General features: G+C 39.3%; 1 protein-coding gene across 1 annotated transcript; it reads right to left on the bottom strand.

The window, feature by feature from the left end:
• Positions 1-14,498: 14,498 nt before the first annotated feature.
• LOC149827729 (acetyl transferase 1-like) lies at positions 14,499-17,244 on the bottom strand. The gene is made up of 2 exons (XM_090018232.1): positions 16,734-17,244; positions 14,499-15,713 (listed from the first exon to the last, which is right to left on the bottom strand). The coding sequence occupies exons 1-2, from the start codon at positions 17,154-17,156 to the stop codon at positions 14,757-14,759; spliced, it is 1,380 nt and encodes a 459-aa protein (XP_089874358.1). The 5' UTR covers positions 17,157-17,244; the 3' UTR covers positions 14,499-14,756.
• Between the last annotated feature and the right edge of the window lie 3,564 nt (positions 17,245-20,808).

Here is a 20,808-nt window from a genome sequence, read left to right as displayed (position 1 = left end):
TAGGAAACATTCTTTCAGAAAGGATGAAGGAATCAAGGGCGGATCCAGGGGAAGAGGAGGGAATCGAGTCCCTCCTAAAGTATTGAAAATAAGTGATGCCCCCTTTGAAAAGTTTTGAAATTTTCAAATATTAGAAACCAAAAAAAAAAATGCCCTCCTTTTAAGCAAAAATTTTAGACTTTTTTTGAAAAAATTCAACTGAGTAAGTGATGCCCCTTTAGAAAAGTTTTAAAAAATTTTAAATATTAGAAACCAAACATTTTTTTGCCTCTCTTTAAGCAAAAAAATTTGAAAATTTTCAACCGAGTAAGTGATGCCCTTCTTTAAAAAGTTTTGAAATATTAGAAACCAAAATTTGGTTGCCCTCTTTTAAGAAAAGTCCTGGATCCACCACTGAAAAGAATATTTCCTATCAAAAAGAAAATTATGATTTATACAACCCACTACCCATCTAACGACCACCACCCACCATCTCACAATCACCACCACCACCACCACCACCAAACACAAAGAGGAGGAAATGATGGGACAAAAACGAAAGAGAAGAACAAAGGGAATAGAGGGTGAAGGACATAGCAAATACAAATGCTAGTGAACCCTTCGACAAGAAGCTTTGTTGGTGATGAATTTGGCGACGAGAGAGCTGGTACGATCAGTGAGGATAGCACCCCTTGTCCCTTCTTCTTCCTCACTCCCTCTTCTCTTCCCTCTCGGCCGAACTAAGGGATTAGAGGCCTCCTCCTCCTCCTCTTCATCGTACGTCATTGCCACCGCCACCCCCCTTTCCTCTTTCATTTTTCAAATATTTTTTTTTTATTTTATTTTTGTCATACACACGAAAAAGTAAAAAAAAATCACTTAAAAAATTTATCGTATCAAAACATCTTATAAGCAGAGTTTTCTTTTTATATGAGAATCTTTCATGCTTCCTAACGTTCCTTAAGACATCATCGTTTTGGTGTATGTCAAAGGGACACATCATTTTGGGTAAGTGACACAAGCAAACATGTTCACTAACATATACGGTCATTATTTTAGGATTTTTTAGTAATATTTTCAATATAAAAATGTATTTTTATTTTTTAAATACTAAAAAAAGGGTTTTAACTTTTAATTAAAAATTAAAAAATTATGTATCTTTGTATCCTATTTTTTAAAACAAAAAAAAATTAACTTGTGAATGAAACCGACATTGAGTGTCCTAGTGTTCGCGTATATTTAGGGCAAGTTTGAAAGAGAGAAAGATGTAACAAGAGTGATGCAAAATAAAAAAAATCTTACAAATTTTCTGACCTTTTTAAACGAAAGACTTTTTTGGTGAGAGAGTTTTTTTTTAAAAAGTAAGCTTTTTCACATAAAACATTCTTTCATGAGGGTGGTGGAGGAATGTTTACTACCAAAAAAAAAAACTTTATTTTTACACTCTACACCACACCTCTCACGGCCACTCACGGTCTCACCGTTACCACCACCGCCCTCTCTCTTATTTTTTTTTACATTTTCCACTGTTTTTATGCTACACAAACAAGCAAAAAACTTGTTTTTGAAAAACTTTCCTTATCAAAAACTCTCATAGGTAAAATTTTCTTTTCTATTTTTCTCTCTTCCAAACGTGCGCTTGGTGTTTTTCTGGTCAAATACTTCCTTTGCTAAGTGTCAAACTTAAAAAAGAACAAGGGCATTAGACTTCTAAACTGGGGATCAATTTAATTACGAAAGTACCCTTCACGGAGACGGCGAGTAAACCGCGCCGTGTCGGTTCTGTCCTTTCTGGATCTGTCGTCAGATACCCACCAGTCTTTGACGAAAGTGACGGTTGTTTGGGTCGGATCCTGTTCGGACGGTCTAGGACTGACCCAGCTTGGCAGTGTCCTGGGGGCTAGGCCTGCGCAGATAGGGTTGTAGGGCTGAGTCAGCGGGCTCTGTTTAACTTGGAGCCGGAGTGGTTCAGACGTGGTCCAGTCCCTTTCAACCTAGATCAATGGTCCATTTGAGTTCGTGTACTGGTCGGATATTAGTTCAGCCATGGTTCGGCCGCTTTCACCCTAGCCCAATGGTCCCCGTGAGCTTGTCGACAAGTCATGAATTCACAACTAGGTGTGAAAACGGGTCGGAGTCTTGATCCGGATCCAAACACAATCATATCTAATTGGATCCTAGTCAGACCCGGATAAGAAAATATGGCCAGATTTGGGTCAAATCAGGTCCAATCTGACCCTTATTTTTTATAGGCATGCTGCGGGATAGTCTTGTGGGATTCAAACCTGGGACCCCACGGTTTTGATAGTGTGATCTACCTGTTTACTCTTTTTAACTAGAGAATCAATAGATTTTATCTGTTTTTAGTGGATCCAGTATCGGAGGGGTTCATATCTTTAACAGATCCAAAACTTCATTGTCAGATTTGATTGGATCCAGATCTGTGGTACATCCAATAAAGTAGGTCTAAATAACTAGTCGGGTCGAAGCTGTAGCTGTAGGGTCTGACTTCTGAGTACTATATAGAATCTGGATCGGGTCCAGCTTATGTTGGGTTGATCGGACAGGTACCCGCACTCGCTGGTAGTACCTGAAACTCGGAGCGTGTCCGGATCCACCCAGGACTGACACGTCGGCGTGCCTAATGTGTACGGGACACTCGTGCCCGATCGCCAAATGAAAAGCATCGGGAAGCACGCCGTGTGGTCCCCACCGGTGGCGAAGAAGCTAAGCGTGCCACGTAGGGCGTCCTCGGGCTTTGCCTTTCTGCGAAAGGTCACATGGCTCCACGGTGGTGGGTCCCACGGCCCTCCTCCCTCGAGCCGCGGGGCTCGTTCCCCCCGGAGCAATTGCCCCGTCAATCAAGAAAGCAGCTTTGTGGGGCCCACTTATGTGGGTCCAGAGATAAATGTGAGGGTCCCACGTGTCCACAGGGGATATCTTGGGGGGAATTAATGGTATGGGTAGAGACTAGAGAGAGAGAGAGAGAGAGAGAGAGGGTGAGGGTTGGTAGTAGTAGGTACATGATTCGATGGCTCACCTTGTTTACTTTTTTGATGTGGACCCGATCCGGTTTAAGTTAAGTCATTTTGACCATCATTATTATTTTTGTTTTTATAATTATTAGGCAACAATTCATCTAGATCTAGATCTTTGAGGTTTAAAGTAAAATTTTATTTTAATAAAAAATAAAATTAACGAAAACATAAAAGTATGTGTACACAGTGTTGTCAGTATCAACTAACTGGGGCTCTGGCAGGAGCAGTTAGTGCACGTCACCTTATGCTGGGGCGTTGCAAGTTCGAACCCTAAATGGTATGGTTGTATAACTGGTAGGGATCTGCCTAACCCCAGCTTTCTCGGTCCAAAAAAAATGTCGTCACTATCAGTTTGGGACCTGACTCAGTTTTCAAATCAATTCGGAGTCAAGCCGAATCGAGTTGATTATGTCATTTTAACTTTTTTATATATTTTAAATAAAAATATTATTATTAAATATTGAAATCTTTTAGAATATTAAAATATAAAAAATCAGCTGAGTCAGCCCCCCTCGAATTCATTTTGAACCGATACAACTCGACCCGGCTAATTCAGGCTGAATCTCATCGACATTGACAAAACTAGGGATGCGTTAGATGAAACCAGGTTCTGGGTGTAATCCTGGTTTCCGCGTGCTTGTTTTGGAAGACACCGAACCTGGTTCTCATGAAAACCAGGTTTTGAAAAAGTTGGGGTTACCCAGTTGTTTCAGATGGGCAAAACCCAACTTATTTGGTTGCTCACTCCACCAACCCTTGTATTCTCATCCCTTCCACCCCCTTTTCACGTGCTTAACTTAACATTTCTTTTAGTTTTTAGCATTTTCGGCCAGCCACCAACCAGAAAATAGCCCGGCTGGTGCCTTCAAGCCAGGCCAGCACCAGCCTGACCATTTCTTCTTTTTTTCTTGTTTTTATCAATTCAGGCCATTTTTCAGCCAGCCACCAGTCGAAAAATGGCCAGGCTGGTGCAAATTAGAGAGGGCAGCAGCAGCTGACCATTTTTCTACAGGTGGCTGGCCGGAAAATATCTGTTTTTTTTTAATATTTTATATTTTTTCAAATTTTGGCCATTTTCTGGCTAGCCACTGGCCGGAAATTCACCAGTCTGGTGCCTCAAGGGTTTGACAATGCTAGCCCAGCCATTTCCTGGCCGGTAGCCTGTCAGAAAATGGTCGGTTTATTTTTAATATATATTTTTTTATATTTTTATTGTTTTTTCAATTTTTAACATTTTCGATCATTTTTTCGGCTAGCCACCAGCGGGAAAATCTGGTGCCTCCTGCTAGGGAAGAACCAGCGTGGCAAATTTTTGCTGGTGGCTGGTGCCTCCCTGCTAGGGCAGCACCAGCCTGGGCAATTTTTGTAGGTGGCTGGCCAGAAAATGGCCAGTTTATTTATTTATTTAGTTTTTCAGATTTTATGTGTTTTTCATTAGCTTTTTTGGCCAATTTCTGGGCAGTCACCGGATGAAAAATGAACGGGCTGGTGTAACCGTGATTGAGAGGCATCATTTTCTAGCTGGTTGCTGGCTGAAAAATGGCTAGTTTATTTTTTATTTATTTTTTCTAGCTTTTTTACCTTTTTAAGCTTTTGGCAAAATTCACCCATTTTCCTACCAACCAACGGGGGCTCGGCTTGTCTGGCAGGAGCAGCAGCTAGTAGTGAACGTTGCAGGTTCAAAACCCAATGATATAGTTGTATAACTGGTAGGAGTAACCACAGCTTGACTTTAAAAAAAAAACAAATTTCAGACAGCCACTGGCCAGTGCCTCTTGGGCAAGCTATTTTTTGTCCCATGGCTTGCCGGAAAATGGGTAGCCAATATGTGTGTGTTTTTTTGAGTTTCTAGGACCCGAAACTTACTGTTTCTGGTTTTTTGTCACATCAAAAACACTTGGTTTTGGCAAACCAGATTTTGCTAAAAACCAAGTTTAAAAGCAAAACTAAGTTTGTAAGAAACCGATTTTGCCTTCCATCATCCAAACGGAGACTTGGTGTACATTTAAAATAAGAAACGTTTATCAAATGCATATGAGAAAAAACCTAAGCCAAAATTCATGGCAAAAAAAAAAAGTGAGGAGAATGAAAATTTATTAAATCGATGACAAGAAATCACAGATGAAAATCACCACAGTAAAAATCTAAGATGAGGAATGTGTCAACGTAAAAAGAATCGCGAAAGAGCCACTTACCAGATGCGGCCATGGACAATCCGAACAACGCTTCAGTAGATGTAGGTAGTCGATATTTTTCTCAGTCAATCGATGCCCTCAATGAGCCCAGGCCAGAATGTTGAGACGTGAGCAAGACCCTTGAACAAAAAAAAAAGCACACACCTACGTGGCTCTCATCACACCACTACGGGTCTCGTATTTATAGGAAGATTTGGTAGAGTTCCATAATGAGTCCATAATATGCACTAGTTGAAGTCCCTAATGGACACAAATAAAATGTAAACCCCAAAACCTAAGAGCCACACAATGTATGTCCCTTGATGTGCCCATGTCAATATGGGCCACATCTTTATTGTATCTAATCCAATCCAAAACTTAACATTATTCCACTTGACCCATTGACATGGAAAATCAATTCATTGATATTTTATACCGTTATTTTGATTTAATTTTCACGTGGGTTCACATGTTATCCTATATTACAAGAATGAATGATACGAGTCATGGGAATGAACATCTCTACGTGAGATGTTATATTTCCATGTACTACAATATTATTCATTTTCAATGTTTAGCATGTTAAGAATGCTTTTATGAATGAGTTGGTCTCTAACCTATTCTATTGATCATTTTTAATATTGTTATTTTGTTATTCTCTTTTTATGAATGAGAGATACTTTATACAAAATTAATAATGCACAAAATCATAAGGAATCAATTTGGTTTCATAAATGTGATTACATATAACCATAATGTATTGTCATACATTAAAAGCAATTAAATAGACTCGTCATCATTACATGTTGAAAATATAATCTCGGTGTTAGCACTTTAATAAGAGGATTTGCAGTCATTTCTTTTGTACTGATTGTATCAATACATATTAAATGATTCTCAGCTCAATAGCTTCGGTATCACAAAAGGTTCTCACTGACCTCATAATAGAATTCACAATACCAAGACTCGAAATGAAGCTTCTAATCTTTATGGCTTGAGATGAAGTTTCGTATAAAGCAATGAATGACCTTAACTTTATTATAACTTATAAATTGAGCCTCAATGAACTTTAAAAATTCCTTCAGTGTACTACAATGAGGGATGATACTTCGAATATTCTTAGTCGTTCGATATTGCAAAAGCAACATGATAAGCCTATTTTAATACTCCCACTTCTCATGAACAACCTTTATTTGATTGTTCTATTTTTTGTATGAGTGAGAGGTTCGCTAGTTCTTAAAACTAAATCTAGGTTCATGTATCTCAAAAAAGACAATACAATTTCTTTATAAATAAATGCTCATACAAGATTCATATAAAAAAGGTAAATGTGAGACCTTTTATTTTTTACATTTTCTAAGGTAAGTATAATAAAATTATTATCATTCCACTTTGATGAAAACAATAATATTGAGCTATTTCGCTTCCTTAATTATTAAAGATTTGACTTCAATTGGCAAAACTAACAAATCATATAATTAGAAGCAATTTGACATTATACCTTTGGGTACGATTATACTGCATGGACTAGTGTATACATCTACTATTATATCCTGTGTGAATTTAAAACACAATGACTTACCTTTGGGTAGAATCGTTGTTTCATAAAATCACACGCAATCTCAATACTGAATTTCTATCTCAACACGGTCCTAGAAACCCTCAATCAATAAAACTCAGATTACTTTGATGATAACCAGAGTGAGTTAATTGAAATCTTTTACCATAAGTTCATGTAAAACATGCCACAACACATAAATAACACACACATTTATAATCTCACGCTTAAACAATCATGGATAACTCAAAATAACATGAAACATGCCTTATATCATTCTAAAGTCACCAAAAGTATGTCATTAATGAAAAAGATATTCATTTACTAGTCATATCTGACATTAGGGTCTGGACCTCCTTGCTTAGTGAAAGGGGAAGAAGAAAAATAAAAAAGAAAAAGAGGAAAAAAGATAGAAGAGAGAAAAAGTGAGGGATTGAATGAAAAAAAAAAACAAAAGAAAAGAGGTACGTGAGTCCCTCTCTAACCATTTTTAAAACCTAAAGTTCTAGCCAACGGTTTCTAAAAAAAATCTCTTTTCCATGCTTTTTCTCTCTCTCTTTTGTTTCCTTAGGTATTTTTTTTGTTCTCGGTTCTTAGCTTAGGTCCTTTATATTACTATTCATATGATATAAATTAATATGTACATCATATGAGATGCAAGCAAATAGGGTCCACAAGGTCTACTTTGCTTGAATAGCAAGATATTGACTTTACTACTTTTTTCATATATATATATATATATATATATATATATATATATATATATATATATATATATTCTTTATTTCCTTCTCATATGCTTGTTATATTATATTGTTATTATTTTTAGTTTGTCAGCTCATCCTGGAGACCTTCTAGGATGGGACACCCTCCTTTGTGAGGGATTACATTCATATTTTTTGTAAGTTTAGACTTAGTTTCTTTATTTATTTTTTTTGAAAACTTTCAAAATATCTTTGTTTTTAAAACATTTAACAAAATAAATTTAACTTGAGGTGCCACATAAGATGGAACCCATAGAGGGGATGCTCTACCTATGGACATCTACCATCTTATAAATTTTAGTTAAATCCAACATTTTCATTCCATAAAAATTAATTTAATAATTAACATATTTTTGATAATTTAGATTTTAAATTCATAAAACTAAATTCAAATTTATTGAAATAACATTACATGTAAGTCAAATTCTTCTAAATTCATGTGTAATTTTTTAAAATTTTATTTTGACATAATTCTCACATATCTTCTTAAAAAATAGCATTTTTACCGAATTAGGTTTTAAACACGAATTCACTAGGATCGGGCATAATAAATTGGTTCTTTCTAAAATTCTTTAATAAAAATACTGCAATTTAATCTACTTATTTATTTTACACATCTTTTTGTTATTGTCATTTTATTATTTTCAAAATATTCATGAAAAATCGCAGGTATGAAACGCCAGGCCGGTTGCACAACCGATCCACCCAATCCCAGCAATGGGTTCAGGTCGGATCGAGTCCCACCGGGACGAGTTGTAAATCCCATCCACTCGAAACCAAGAAACGGTTTCGGGTTTGAATTGGGTTCTTGACCCGAACGAGATCCAATGTAGATGCTTTAGTGGAACCCGACTACCACCCCCCGTAACCTGATTTTTTTTGTTTGTTTGTGGGTGGTTAAGCCCCCACCATCCAACTAGCCTTCATCGTTGGTAGTCACTTCCTGCAAGCGGTTGAGGGTTTTTTATCAAGAATGGTAGGGGTAATTGTATGGGCTACCAGCCGTCGTTGACATCTATTTGTTAGCATAAAATGGATTGCAAAAGAGCCACTTATCGGATGCGGCCTTGGATGATCTGAACAACACTTCAGTGAATGCGGATGGTCGTCGTTCTCCACAACCAATCGATGAGCTCAATGAGCTCAGGCCAGAATGTCAAGAGATAAGCAGGACCCTTAAAACTATAGAGAGAAATCACACACGCATGTGACACTCATCACAACACTATGAGTCTCCTATTTATAGAGAGATTTGGGGGAGGTCCATAATGAGCATTAGTGAAGATCCCTCTAATAGACATGAATAGCCAGTTATGAGACCTCGTAACTGTCGTGTAATCCCTAAAACCCAAAATCCGCACCAATTTATGTCTTTTGATATGCCCATATCAATATAGGTTACATCCATGTTGAATCCGATCTGATTCAAAACCCAATAAAACACTGTTCACTCGACTCGATAAGGAAAACGTGTTAGTAACCAATAATGCTCACATAATCCTCGCTAGGCAGCAGTAAGGAGGCCATTTCCTAACTCCATAGGCATGGTTAGGTGATTGGCTCGAGTACTAGATCTGCTTTGTGCAGGTGTGCAAATGGATCAGGTGATTCGACAAAACACAAAAAATCATGTTTTAAAATCATTATCGTCCGCCCCAATGAAGCTTGGCATAGTGGGATGAGACGTAGACTGCTAGGCAAGTGATATAGGTTCAAATTTCATTGGTATCACTTCTTGCGCAATCCAAAAAGTGGGAGTCCCTAGGGGCAAGAGGTAAACCCACAATGTTTTATGTTGTCAGCACAACGACAGTAAGTATGTCAGTCAAAGCCAGCGTGGCTAGGTTTATGTTCCTCGGGGTGGTTCCTCCGTGTAAATTCAAAAAAAAAAAAATCACCTCCATCCATGACTTTAATCACCACCATCTGTTGTCAAATTGTGAATCTTCAATAAAGATGAGGCCCCTCCCTAAACACTAGGGAAGCTTATACCAATTTCGGCAGCGTTCATATAATTTGATTTAATTTTGTATATGGGTTCATTTAATAGAATACCAATCTAAATTAATGCCTTAAAATTTTGTTTTCTGGCTGTTCCTGCCAAGAGAATACCTTGATATACTTTGGAAAAAACCATTTTATTGATGACAATATTGAAAAAATCAAGACAAGAAAATAAATGTGAAAAATAAAATAAAACCATGATCATGTCACCATCATGTGATAATTGTAATATATATACTGAAAAATTAATAGTTGATTGTATATAAAATTTTATTGCTGTTGTTTTATCATTTTTGTTGAGAAAAGAGCACAACCCTCATCAGCTTCAACCCAACCGCCACTGAGAAGACCTTAACACTGTGCTATTCCATATAGTGCCTCCTTTTTCTTAAGAGAATGTGAAGACGTCACAAGGACACAGCTGAAAGGATGAGAGATCAAGTATTTCTTGTGTATTTTGCATTGAGAATAGTAAATACCCAAACTCGGTTAAACTGACAAACAAGACAACATGCTCATGGTTCGGCTTTTAAACTTATAAAATAGACTAGACAAGTTTTAGACGAACATGTTTGACTCAATTAAGCTGGTAAATACAATCTCTACGGGAATCCTGCAATGAAATTTCAAGAACAAAATTCTTTTTAGGGGGAAATGATGTAATACCCGTGAATTTTATCAAATAAATAAAATTGAAATTTATATCCTTAAGCTAGTATAATGATAATTCTATTGTTTTACTTGGTAAATCATATTTGGATCTCAGATATTATGTTTGGATCTTCGATATTGGATCCCAACGAACATCTAATAATAGAGGTTGAAATTTTGCTTGAATCTTTGATATCGAATCCTCAATGTCATGTCTAGATTTGTTCCAAAAAGTATTTAGTGGATTCACGTGTTTAAATTGGATCTTTAATGAGAGAAATCTTATATAGAGTCCACAATGGTTTATTGGGATCCATAGTACTTTATTAAAAAACGTACCAAAAATTTTAGTGTTTCGGATCCTTGGGTGGATCCAGTTTTTTTTGGATTGGATCCATAAATGTATTGGGTCATGGACCCATATCATTCATTAGGACGTGGTCCAACGCAACAAATTCAGATCCGTAGATTCGGTTGGTTTTAGTTTAGACCCAAAGTTTACGACCCAAATGGAAAAATAAATACATTTTTAGAAGATCCGAATCCATGGATGGATCCGGATAGTCCCAAGTGTGGACACAACAAAAAGTGGGTTGCGGGTCACGGGTTTGGTCGAACTAAACCCGCACCCGTTCATGCGTTAAAATTAAAGAACAAAAAAAAAAATAAAAAAAATTGCCATACCCGATAAAACTGTGTTACGGTTCATTTTTGAACCCTAAAGCAGCAAGCGAAAGGGGCTGAAGGAAAGGGTAGCGCAACCACCGGGGTAGGGGTAACAACCCTTCCATTTCAGGGGCCACCCTCCTACAAATTCCTTCTTCTATCTCTTCCTCTCACTCTCCTCTCCTTCCCGTTTCTGTCTTCTCGCTCTCTCCTCTCTTCCTCACGCTCTGTCTCCCTATTTCTCTCTCAATTCCTCTCCCTCTCGGCTCGAGCTCGTCATGCGGCGATGCCAACAACACCGGCCGACCATTGTCTCTCGACAGTAGGCTCCGATCACCCGTTGAGGTAGGATTCTGTAAACTCTTTTTGGGGTATCAAGTGTGCCGAGTGTGTGCGTGCGGGAAACCAAAAGGAAATTCCCAAGGGGGGGGATTCCTGCTAACCCCAAATCGTTCGATTTGGGAGTTTTGTGATTCTATTTAAGAAAGGGTAGCGAAGGTCATCGAAAACCCCAAATCACTCTAGTTGGGAATTTTCGACTGCCAGGAACAAAGGTATTCAACGGTCTTTGTTGCATTGGCATTACATTCCTAACGGCTTCTACTGCGTTATCTTGTTAACTTCAAGTTGCATACCATCATTTACTATTTAAATATGTTGACTCTAGTTTTTGCATTATCTTTGTTTTCATTCGATACACATCTGAATGAGCTTTTGCATGACATTATGTTTCCTGTTTTCTACTGATGTTACCTGACTGAGTGTTCGCATCTTAACTGACATCTGAATGTGTCATACGACTTATACTTTTCTTTTGAAAACCATTTAAACGAACCCATACATGTTTAAGAGTCACCCATTTTGCCTTGCAATTTCTGTAATCTTAGCAAATATTGGAAGGAGCTGAGCGTTTACTACAATGCCATTTTTCAACTAGATAGGGGTTGAGCTCATGTATTCACCACACACGTCTAAATGCATATTTTCAATATATATCAAAAGGATCTGCATTTCAATATGAAAAAAAACACATCATATGCAGATTATATTAACTATTATTTCTCTGTGTCTGTTAAAAAACAGGGGGGGGGGTTGATTCCTGTATAGGACTTATTATAAAGGATTAATTATTGAATATGCCCAGGAGTTCAAACTATCACTCAATCTGCCTAACTTGTTAGTTGCATTAGTTTCCTGTATAAGTTTAATCACAGTATGTTGTCTGCTAAAAGACTCGTAACAGTTGGGAATCTTGTATTCAAGATATTGATTGAAATTCACACTTGTATACGTTTTGTATTAGTTTTATGATTTTAATTATGTAGTCTTAATATTCTTCAAGTACACCAAACTGGAACTGTAATTATAGTTTTTCATATACAATTGTTGCAAGACTTAAAAAGCTACTACAATGAAACAATTGACTCTGTTTGTGATCCTCATAACAGGATAGTATAGATTTTCATATCAGAACTAATGCATAATAATTATTGAGTTCAGTTGTGTAAAATGAGGTAACACCCAAAATGTTAATATTGATGATTATGTCCCGTGTATATCTCTTTTGAGTTTCATGTGAATAGTCGAGGTCAGAAGCATGATTAGGTTCTGTGCATATTTTTGGAGATTTCATGATCTGATTTTGTGTAACTTTCTTTAAGTTTTATATGAACTGTTGGTGTGAAGCATGATTAGGGTCTGTGCACATTAATTTGGTTAACCTATGTTAAGTTGATATTGCAATATGTTGTTGAATATGTTGTTGTTCAACATGCTGTAGCATATGAAGTATAGCCCTAACTAAAAAGGATATTACATTGAAAAAACCTACTCGTAATTGATGCTTATACATTTTTTTACTTTTTTCCAATTTTCTGCGTATGGCAAAATTGCACAATGAATTGTGATAATTGACCACATACACCATTGTTGAACGTACACAGAAGCCTGTGGATGCTTAAGGTTGTTACATTGAGTTCAAATATATCATGGTACACTTAGTGACATTTGGATATGTGCCTTCTCGTGAGTGGGTCGTTTGAGAAACCTTGCCTAATGGGTAATATTGGTTGAATACCTGATGCAAGTACATGGGCTGTTAACTTGTGTGTGATGACAATAAAACTGGTGAGAAACTTAAATTAAATTTTGTGTGGGCCTGACTGATTTAAATGTACCTAGGCATCCATGCTTGACTGGTTTAAAGGTACCGAAGTACTATCAGTGGGTTTGTGCAATCAATATGAAAAAAATGGAATGTATGTGTATCTTGGTAAAATGACTATGGTTGAAAACTAGGAGGTAGTTGTGGAAATGCCCCTGTACTTTGAAAAATTTGAATAAATAAAATATCAACCCACTCAGATTCAGGCTTACCTTGAAGAGGGTAGGTGGTATAAAACTTCAGGGACATGTGTTTTGTGTTTCGAGCAAAAATGACTCGTTGGACCCCAGTCCTCGGAGCTAGGAGACCTGGACTACCAAATGTGTCCTAGGTGATAGCTTCATGTTATTCCGCAGAAGTTAGAGATGTATCCTGTTTTGGTTTGACCTTTAGAAGGTTTCTCGACTACTGGCCGCTCCCTTGGGATTTTCGTTTCAGTTAGAACGTTCGGTTAATAAAATACCTTTGAAAAATATACCCCCGAATGTTCTCTTCTGTTACGGTTGTCTTGACTCGTGTGTACCAACATGATAAGAAAATATAAACACTAATTACAACAGTTTAGGTATTACATTGAGTATAGTTAATATATTGCCAATTTTACATACTCTTATAGAACATATTTCTTTACTTCCAGCATGCTTTAGAAATGATAATTGTGAGATAATTGAATTTCTGTTGTGACTGTTACATAGAAATTATGCATGTTATTATATCTGTGTAATTCTTACTTGTTTTATTTAATAATACTGAAAATCACACACGACACCCATATCACATACTTGACACATGATATACCTGCAAGAAGAATAACAATAATTTTTACTTAGACAGTTGTAGTCTAATTCCTATAAATTTATCATTTTTCAGGTGAAGAATAAGGTTTATGAGCGACTGCGGGATGAGACTTTGATCGAGATTTGAATTTACTATTTTCGGAGTAACTTGAGTTTATTTTTGGAACATGTCATTAAAACTCTGATGTTATTATTCATTGATAATGAAATGAAATAAATGTGTTGGCTTGCACTTCACTGTAATATTCTGGAAGGTTTAACCTTATAGTATTACTTGTTTTGACTGTTATAAAAAAAACTCCTCTAAATTTGGGTTAAAATTTTGGAGCGTTACAAACCCCCATTGGGTTTTGAACATGCAACATCCCAACACAAGGTGGCGTGCACTGGCTGCTCCTAAAAGTGCAGTTTCTCTGAAAATGAACTAGCTTCAACTCGGTTTAATAGGTCTAGAGTTCAACCTTACTACTCTCATCTTAGAATGAGCTCAAGCTTGGCTCGACTCACCACAAAAATAAGCCGAGCTTGAATCTTTATGTTCATTCACCAGCCCAAGACAAAGTGTCCCTGTGAAATAAGCTGAAATAAGCTTAATTATAATTTCAACCTCGGGCTAATGGTAAACACAACGTTTAAGCGAAGGGAGTGAAAAATATGCCAACAAATCAAGCATCACAAAACAAGAAGAAAGAAAAAAAGACACTTTTCTATTTGGTCAATACATCAAGTCATCAAGGGCAATTTAGTTATAAGAACGAGTCCAAGAAAAATCCCATTATTTCACAACCGCGAAACCCTTCCCAAAAGCGATCGATCTCCCCCAAAAGACCTTTATGAGAACGAAAAGAAAGAAAAAGGACACACTAAAACACGATCTTGGGCTCGTCCAGACCTTCGGCCCAACCAGGATCTTCATCGAGAAAAACAAAAAAAAAAAGCAAGAAAAACACGATCTCTGTCTTCAGTCGGACCGCGCGCCAAACAGGATTTTGGGCTGGAACCTCGCGACCACCGGGTCCTCCCGCACCCTCCGCGCCACCTCCTCCGGTAGCGTCGCGATCACTGTCCGGCCGAGCCCCTCCTCCTCCGGCGACGGCATCACCAACACCACCCCGTCCCCCTCCGCCGGCATCACGCGGCACGACACGTGCGACGGCCTCCTCCCCTCCTCGAACACCGCCCCGTACCCCATAAACCCCTCCAGGTTGGCGCAGGTGAGGGCCGGTCCGTACATCCGGAACGCCGGACGGAACTTCCCCTCACCACCGCCGGTACCCTCCTCCGCCACCCGCATCTCCTCCCACCAGTCGATCACCGACAAGAAATCTTCCTCCGTCCGGCACCTGTCCTCACGGATAGCACGCGCGCCGGCGGAGAACCCCACCTCTCCGGCGAGCTCCTCCGCCCCCGCCCGCACGTGCGAGAAGTGTACGGCGTTGCCGAAGAACCCGTGCGGGAGCGGCGCGTGCATCGCCTTCCGGAACTCCGTCGCCACGTTCAGATCCTGCACGTGCGAGCTTTCGGGATTCGCACGTGCGCACGCCGACCAGACGAGTCCCGCGAGCGCCTCGAAGGGCGTGGGATCCGGATAAGCCGAGGGAGACTCGGATATCTCCGAGACGCATCGGCGTACCTCCGGATCGGAGAAGCGGAACGTGATGGTGGTGAACCGGGTCTTTTCTGGCTCGGCTGGCGGGAGCTCCCACTTGGAGCGGTAGTATTCGACAGAGGCGGTGGCTGTGTTCGGTGTCTTCCGGCGGCGGAGCCCGTGTGTGTGGAAGAAGGGCGGGTTAGCGATGCTGGACAGGCGGTGGACGTCGCCCCAGGCTTTGACCAGGAGCGCAGCGCAGTTCGGGTCGGCGTGCATGTGCGGGCAGCTCAAGCCGATAGCGAAGCCGTCGTCTCGGAACTCGGTCAGCTGCATCAAGTAAAAAAGAAAAAGAAAAAAAAAAGTTTATTGCTATAATTTCACTGTTGAGAGTGTTAAAAAATATTAAAAATTTTAAATATTAGATTATTCATATCATATGAAAAGAATGACGTGCACATCTATGAAACATTTCACCATGACTTCTCAAAGTCTTTAGGTGGAGATTTTTTTTTCATATGTACAACTGAAGGCATCATACAAAAATATGAAAAAAAATTCATATGAGAAAGTTTCTCCTTGTATACGAGAAGATTATGTTTTCCGTTTTATTTGTCATCATCGATCATCTAGACGAGGATGACGATAAATAATGACAAAATTATACTCAAAGGTCAAATAAAGTATAATTATGTTTTATTTAATATAATCTTTGATGGATATAATCAATATTCGTCATGGTCTTGTGGCTGGGGCCATGATGGGATCATGGTTAGACGAAATTACTAGTATTTAATTTCTTTGCAAGGCTTGGATTACAAAATTAATTAGTAATTATGAGTTTGGTGTTGGAAGCATGGCCACATAACCCACACTATTATGAAAATATGTGGACCCACCCTTGTTAAGTTTATGAAATAGAAAATCCTACCATGTCATGGAATGAATCCACTACCGCGAAAATAGAATTGAACCCCACACCCACAGCAACCGTTCTTCGCAAAAAAAAAAAAAAAACTCACCTTCAGCGTGTAAAAATGGCATGCCCGTCGAGGGTTTTATGCGAAAATCCAAGTTTCTGTAATTTCTGTTGTCACTGTGAGCTCCACGAAAACGCACCAGTCGATGAGTTTCCTCGAAAAAACAACCCACTTTTAGCGACACACAGACGCGCTCTGAGGCTTTGATCGCTTGAATGGAAACGTGAATCTTGATATGTATTGTGAGAAACATGGAGGGTTTTTCAAAAGGAAGATTTGGATCTCTAAGAATTCTCCCTAAAATAACAACCGGCAGAAAAGTCTTAAGACGAGAGAGAGAGAGAGAGAAGAGGGGGTGGGCCATACACACCTGGACGTTGAAAGGTGACCAGAAGGTGGGGTCGTCGGGCATGTCCTCCCAGTGGACGAGCTGCAGTTCGGCGTCCGGGTCGGCGGTTTCGAGCCACTGGGCGACGGTGAAGCCGGGGACCCTGGCCTCTATGGCGCGGACGCCGGCGTCGTTGCACTTGACCTCCCAGTTGCCGTCGGCGTCCGTCTTGAACCGGCCGGTGACGGGAGGGAAAAAGGTGAGGGCGTCGGAGAAGGAGTCGGCAAGGGGGAGGAGGGGGGCGGCCTTCCCTCCAACTCCCTCGTAGTAGAAGACGAGTCGGAGGGAGTAGTGGGACATCATGTGGTCGATGACGGAGAGAGGGTAGACCTTCCCAGGGCGGCATGGCTGCCCCGACACCACCGTCTTCTTCGCCCTCACCTCCACCCCATTCATCTCCTCCATCTTCTTCTCCTTCTTCGACTACGCAATCACTTCTCTTAGATATTTTCTCAGAGAGAGAGAGAGAGAGAGAGAGATTGGTACCTTTAGGGTTGGGCGAAAGGTGGTGGAGAGGTGGTGTTGAGGGCTGGTTGAAATAAATGTGTTTTTGAGTAATAAATGGGGAGGAGGTGGTGGGCCGCGGCTGGCCTTTTTAATGAGGGCAGTAGGGGGACCGTTGCATTTACGCTTCCAGAGCCTTCATTTTCCTGGGGAACCTCTATGCTTATAAATACTACCAAAGACACCCACTGTATTTTTCAATATCACGATGAACGGTTGTATAGCTACTAGCATAAAATAGCAAGAGGCTTCTTAATTGTGGAAGCAGGAACTGAGATTGTAATCGAGATTGGTGAATGTTTTGAAAGATAGGACACAAGGACAGTTTTTTAACCAACTGTGTCCTTGTGTTCAATTCTTGGATCAACATCGAGTTTCCTAATGAAATCTGGATCTGGATTTGATTTGAGTTGACAATCTAAGTTACATGAAAACGAGTAAAACATAGTTTCCAAAGTAAAACTCGTGTGAGAAGTAGGTTTGCATACATTGGAGGAGAATTCTCAATCCAAAGGAATGTCAAGAAACTGAATTCCCAATCTCTAAATTTCTCCTGTTTGGATAACTCAGGTGTCCTGAATGATTTTCCTTGACAACTCTCATGTTATTGATTGACTATAACATGCATACTTTTTATAAATTCTACATGGATCTCTTATGTGGATCTTTAATTGAATCAAAATGTAATTGACCAAAATCTAATAGGACATGATCCGGAGTGTTTATATTATATTGATTTCAGATTTCTAGTCGGATTTGAATTCTAGCTGAACAATAATTGCAGTTTTTTTATTTTGAACAATGTGAGACATAAAAAATGTACTAAATCAAAGAAATTGCATTTTATGACCCAAACATTGATCTTTAATCGGATTAGAGTATTATGGATTCTGATTTAATGAGACCGTTTGCTGTTCGTATTATACTGAATTCAGACTCAGATTTGGATCCATATTTAGGTTCGAACAGGATTTGCATGTATGTTGTTTGATTGAACTCGGTATCTGGGTAAATATGCTACACCCAAGAAATTGCATTATTGACTCAAAAATGGATCTTTTAATTAATCGGATCAGTTATATTCTGCATTTAATAGTGTATATATTGGATCAAACTTGAATCCAGATTCAGGACCAAATTTTATTTCCATGTTGATTTTTCATCATCTTACAATTGGACACGTGTCTTCTTGCAATTTGCTTTGTATACACCTGCTGAAAACGTTGCAAAATCCATGAGAGAGAAAGAGAGAGAGAAATTCAACATTACCACTCACTCATGGAGATCAACAAAATGTTGAACCCATGAACTGAACAAGAGCAATGTCAAAACAAATAAAGAAATCAGAAAAGAAAAAGAACATCAGACAGATAAAACGGGCTCACATCGGAACTGCTTGCTCAGATTGCGACAAAAGAGAGGTAGCATCAGCAGGAGGGAGCGAAAGATCACTAAGATGCATACGCAAGATCACATAAACATCTATCAAGATTTTATGCATCAGGTTTTAAATGTTAACTGAAATTTGACAAAAATGAACGTCGTTTCATGCCATTCAAACAAGCCACCAAGAAGTAAGCAACCACGTTCGCCAGATGGACCTCCACCTTGTGCTGCGCCTAATACAAACCAGGCCAAAGATCAGATCTAGCGCAAAAGACTCCTCCTTAACAAACACTTCCGAATGCCTCCAGGTCCTGCTAAAGAGCTCCACAAATATTGGGCAAGACCAGAACAAGTGAAACGTAGATTCTTCTGCAGCTTGACAAAGCACACACCAACTCGGGAGCTGAATGCTCCACTTCTTTAAATTACTGTATTCGCACGTGTCTTCTTGCAATCTGCTTTGTATACACCTACTGAAAACGTTGCAAAATCCATGAAAGAGAAAGAGAGAGAGAAATTCAACATTACCACTCACTCATGGAGATCAACAAAATGTTGAACCCATGAACTGAACAAGAGCAATATCAAAACAAATAAAGAAATCAGAAAAGAAAAAGAACATCAGACAGATAAAACGGGCTCACGTCGGAACTGCTTGCTCAGATTGCGACAAAAGAGAGGTAGCATCAGCAGGAGGGAGTGAAAGATCACTAAGATGCATACGCAAGATCGCATAAACATCTATCAAGATTTTATGCATCAGGTTTTAAATGTTAACTGAAATTTGACAAAAATGAACATCGTTTCATGCCATTCAAACAAACCACCAAGAAGTAAGCAACCACGTTCGCCAGATGAACCTCCACCTTGTGCTGCGCCTAATACAAACCAGTCCAAAGATCAGATCTAGCGCAAATGACTCCTCCTTAACAAACACTTCTGGATGCCTCCAGGTCCTGCTAAAGAGCTCCACAAATATTGGGCAAGACCAGAACAAGTGAAACGTAGATTCTTCTGTAGCTTGACAAAGCACGCACCAACTCGGGAGCTGAATGCTCCACTTCTTTAAATTATTGTGGGTATGGATCCTATCGTGCAAAATTAACCAAGCTAGGACTTGAGAACGGGGAGAAAGACTCTTCGCCCAAAGCACATCCTCGGGCAACCAATCAGCCTATGTGGGGAGCAACGATCTATAAAGTTTTTTGGTGAGGAACTCTTTGCTTGGTGCCAACGCTCACGACAACCACTGACCAAAATCTTTGGAGTCCTCAAAATGGCCTCTAAAGCAGGATAAAGCCCTCAACCACGATTTACGCAAGTGTGAGAGCGTCAAACCCCGGGTTCCCAGACGAATCGTGATAAGAGCAGGAGCCCCATATTTAGCAAGAAGCAAACGAGCACAAGGGTTATCTGGTTGGTGGGTCAACTAACATTGCTTGACGACAAGAACAATGCTTTGCAGTCTGAGCGCAAGAATGCCTAAACCAGCTATACGCCGAGGTAAGATCACAAAACGCCAACCAATCAAGTAAAGTTTACCCTTGAGTTGACACCCAGACCATAGAAAACCTGTCAGCACGTGTGTCAGTTGCTTCTCTACTTTCACAGGCATCACAAACATAGACATGAAAAAATCTGGAATAGTTGAAAGAACATGTCTGATTAAGGTTAGACGACCGACGATAGAGAAATAAGACGACTGCCATGAAAGCAATTTACGCTTCACTTTTTGAAGCGTTGGAGCCCAAGCAGCAGAAGAGAGGTGCTTCACTTGTAATGGCAAACCTATGTACATAATAGGCATGTCAGAAATAGTGCAATTAAAAATTCTTTTTCCAACTGCGAGTATGTTGGCATGAACATTGAACATGGTAATAGAGCATTTAGTCTCATTTAGAGAAAGCCCAGATAGAGGGGGAAATAACTGAATGATAAGAGAGAGAGTCTCACCTGGAGGGGTGGGAACTCTAAACGAAGAATTTAGGTGCCTTAGAATTCTTTTCCACAAACCCAAATTGGACTCAAACATGAGAATCTGATGCGGCTGAGGGGCATTAAGAAATTTGAATTTTCTTTCTTGAAAATTCACCTGAATCCAAACGGCACCCATAGCATAATATTTGAAGCAAATTTGAAAAGTTAAATTTTGTTTAGTGTGCATGGT

This window comes from Nuphar pumila, chromosome 10 (assembly GCF_984573655.1).
Source record: "Nuphar pumila chromosome 10, dmNupPumi1.hap1.1, whole genome shotgun sequence".
Classification (NCBI taxonomy): Eukaryota; Viridiplantae; Streptophyta; class Magnoliopsida; order Nymphaeales; family Nymphaeaceae; genus Nuphar; species Nuphar pumila.
The sequence above is the reverse complement of the archived record's forward strand: the minus strand, read 5'-3'. Positions and strand labels throughout refer to the sequence as shown.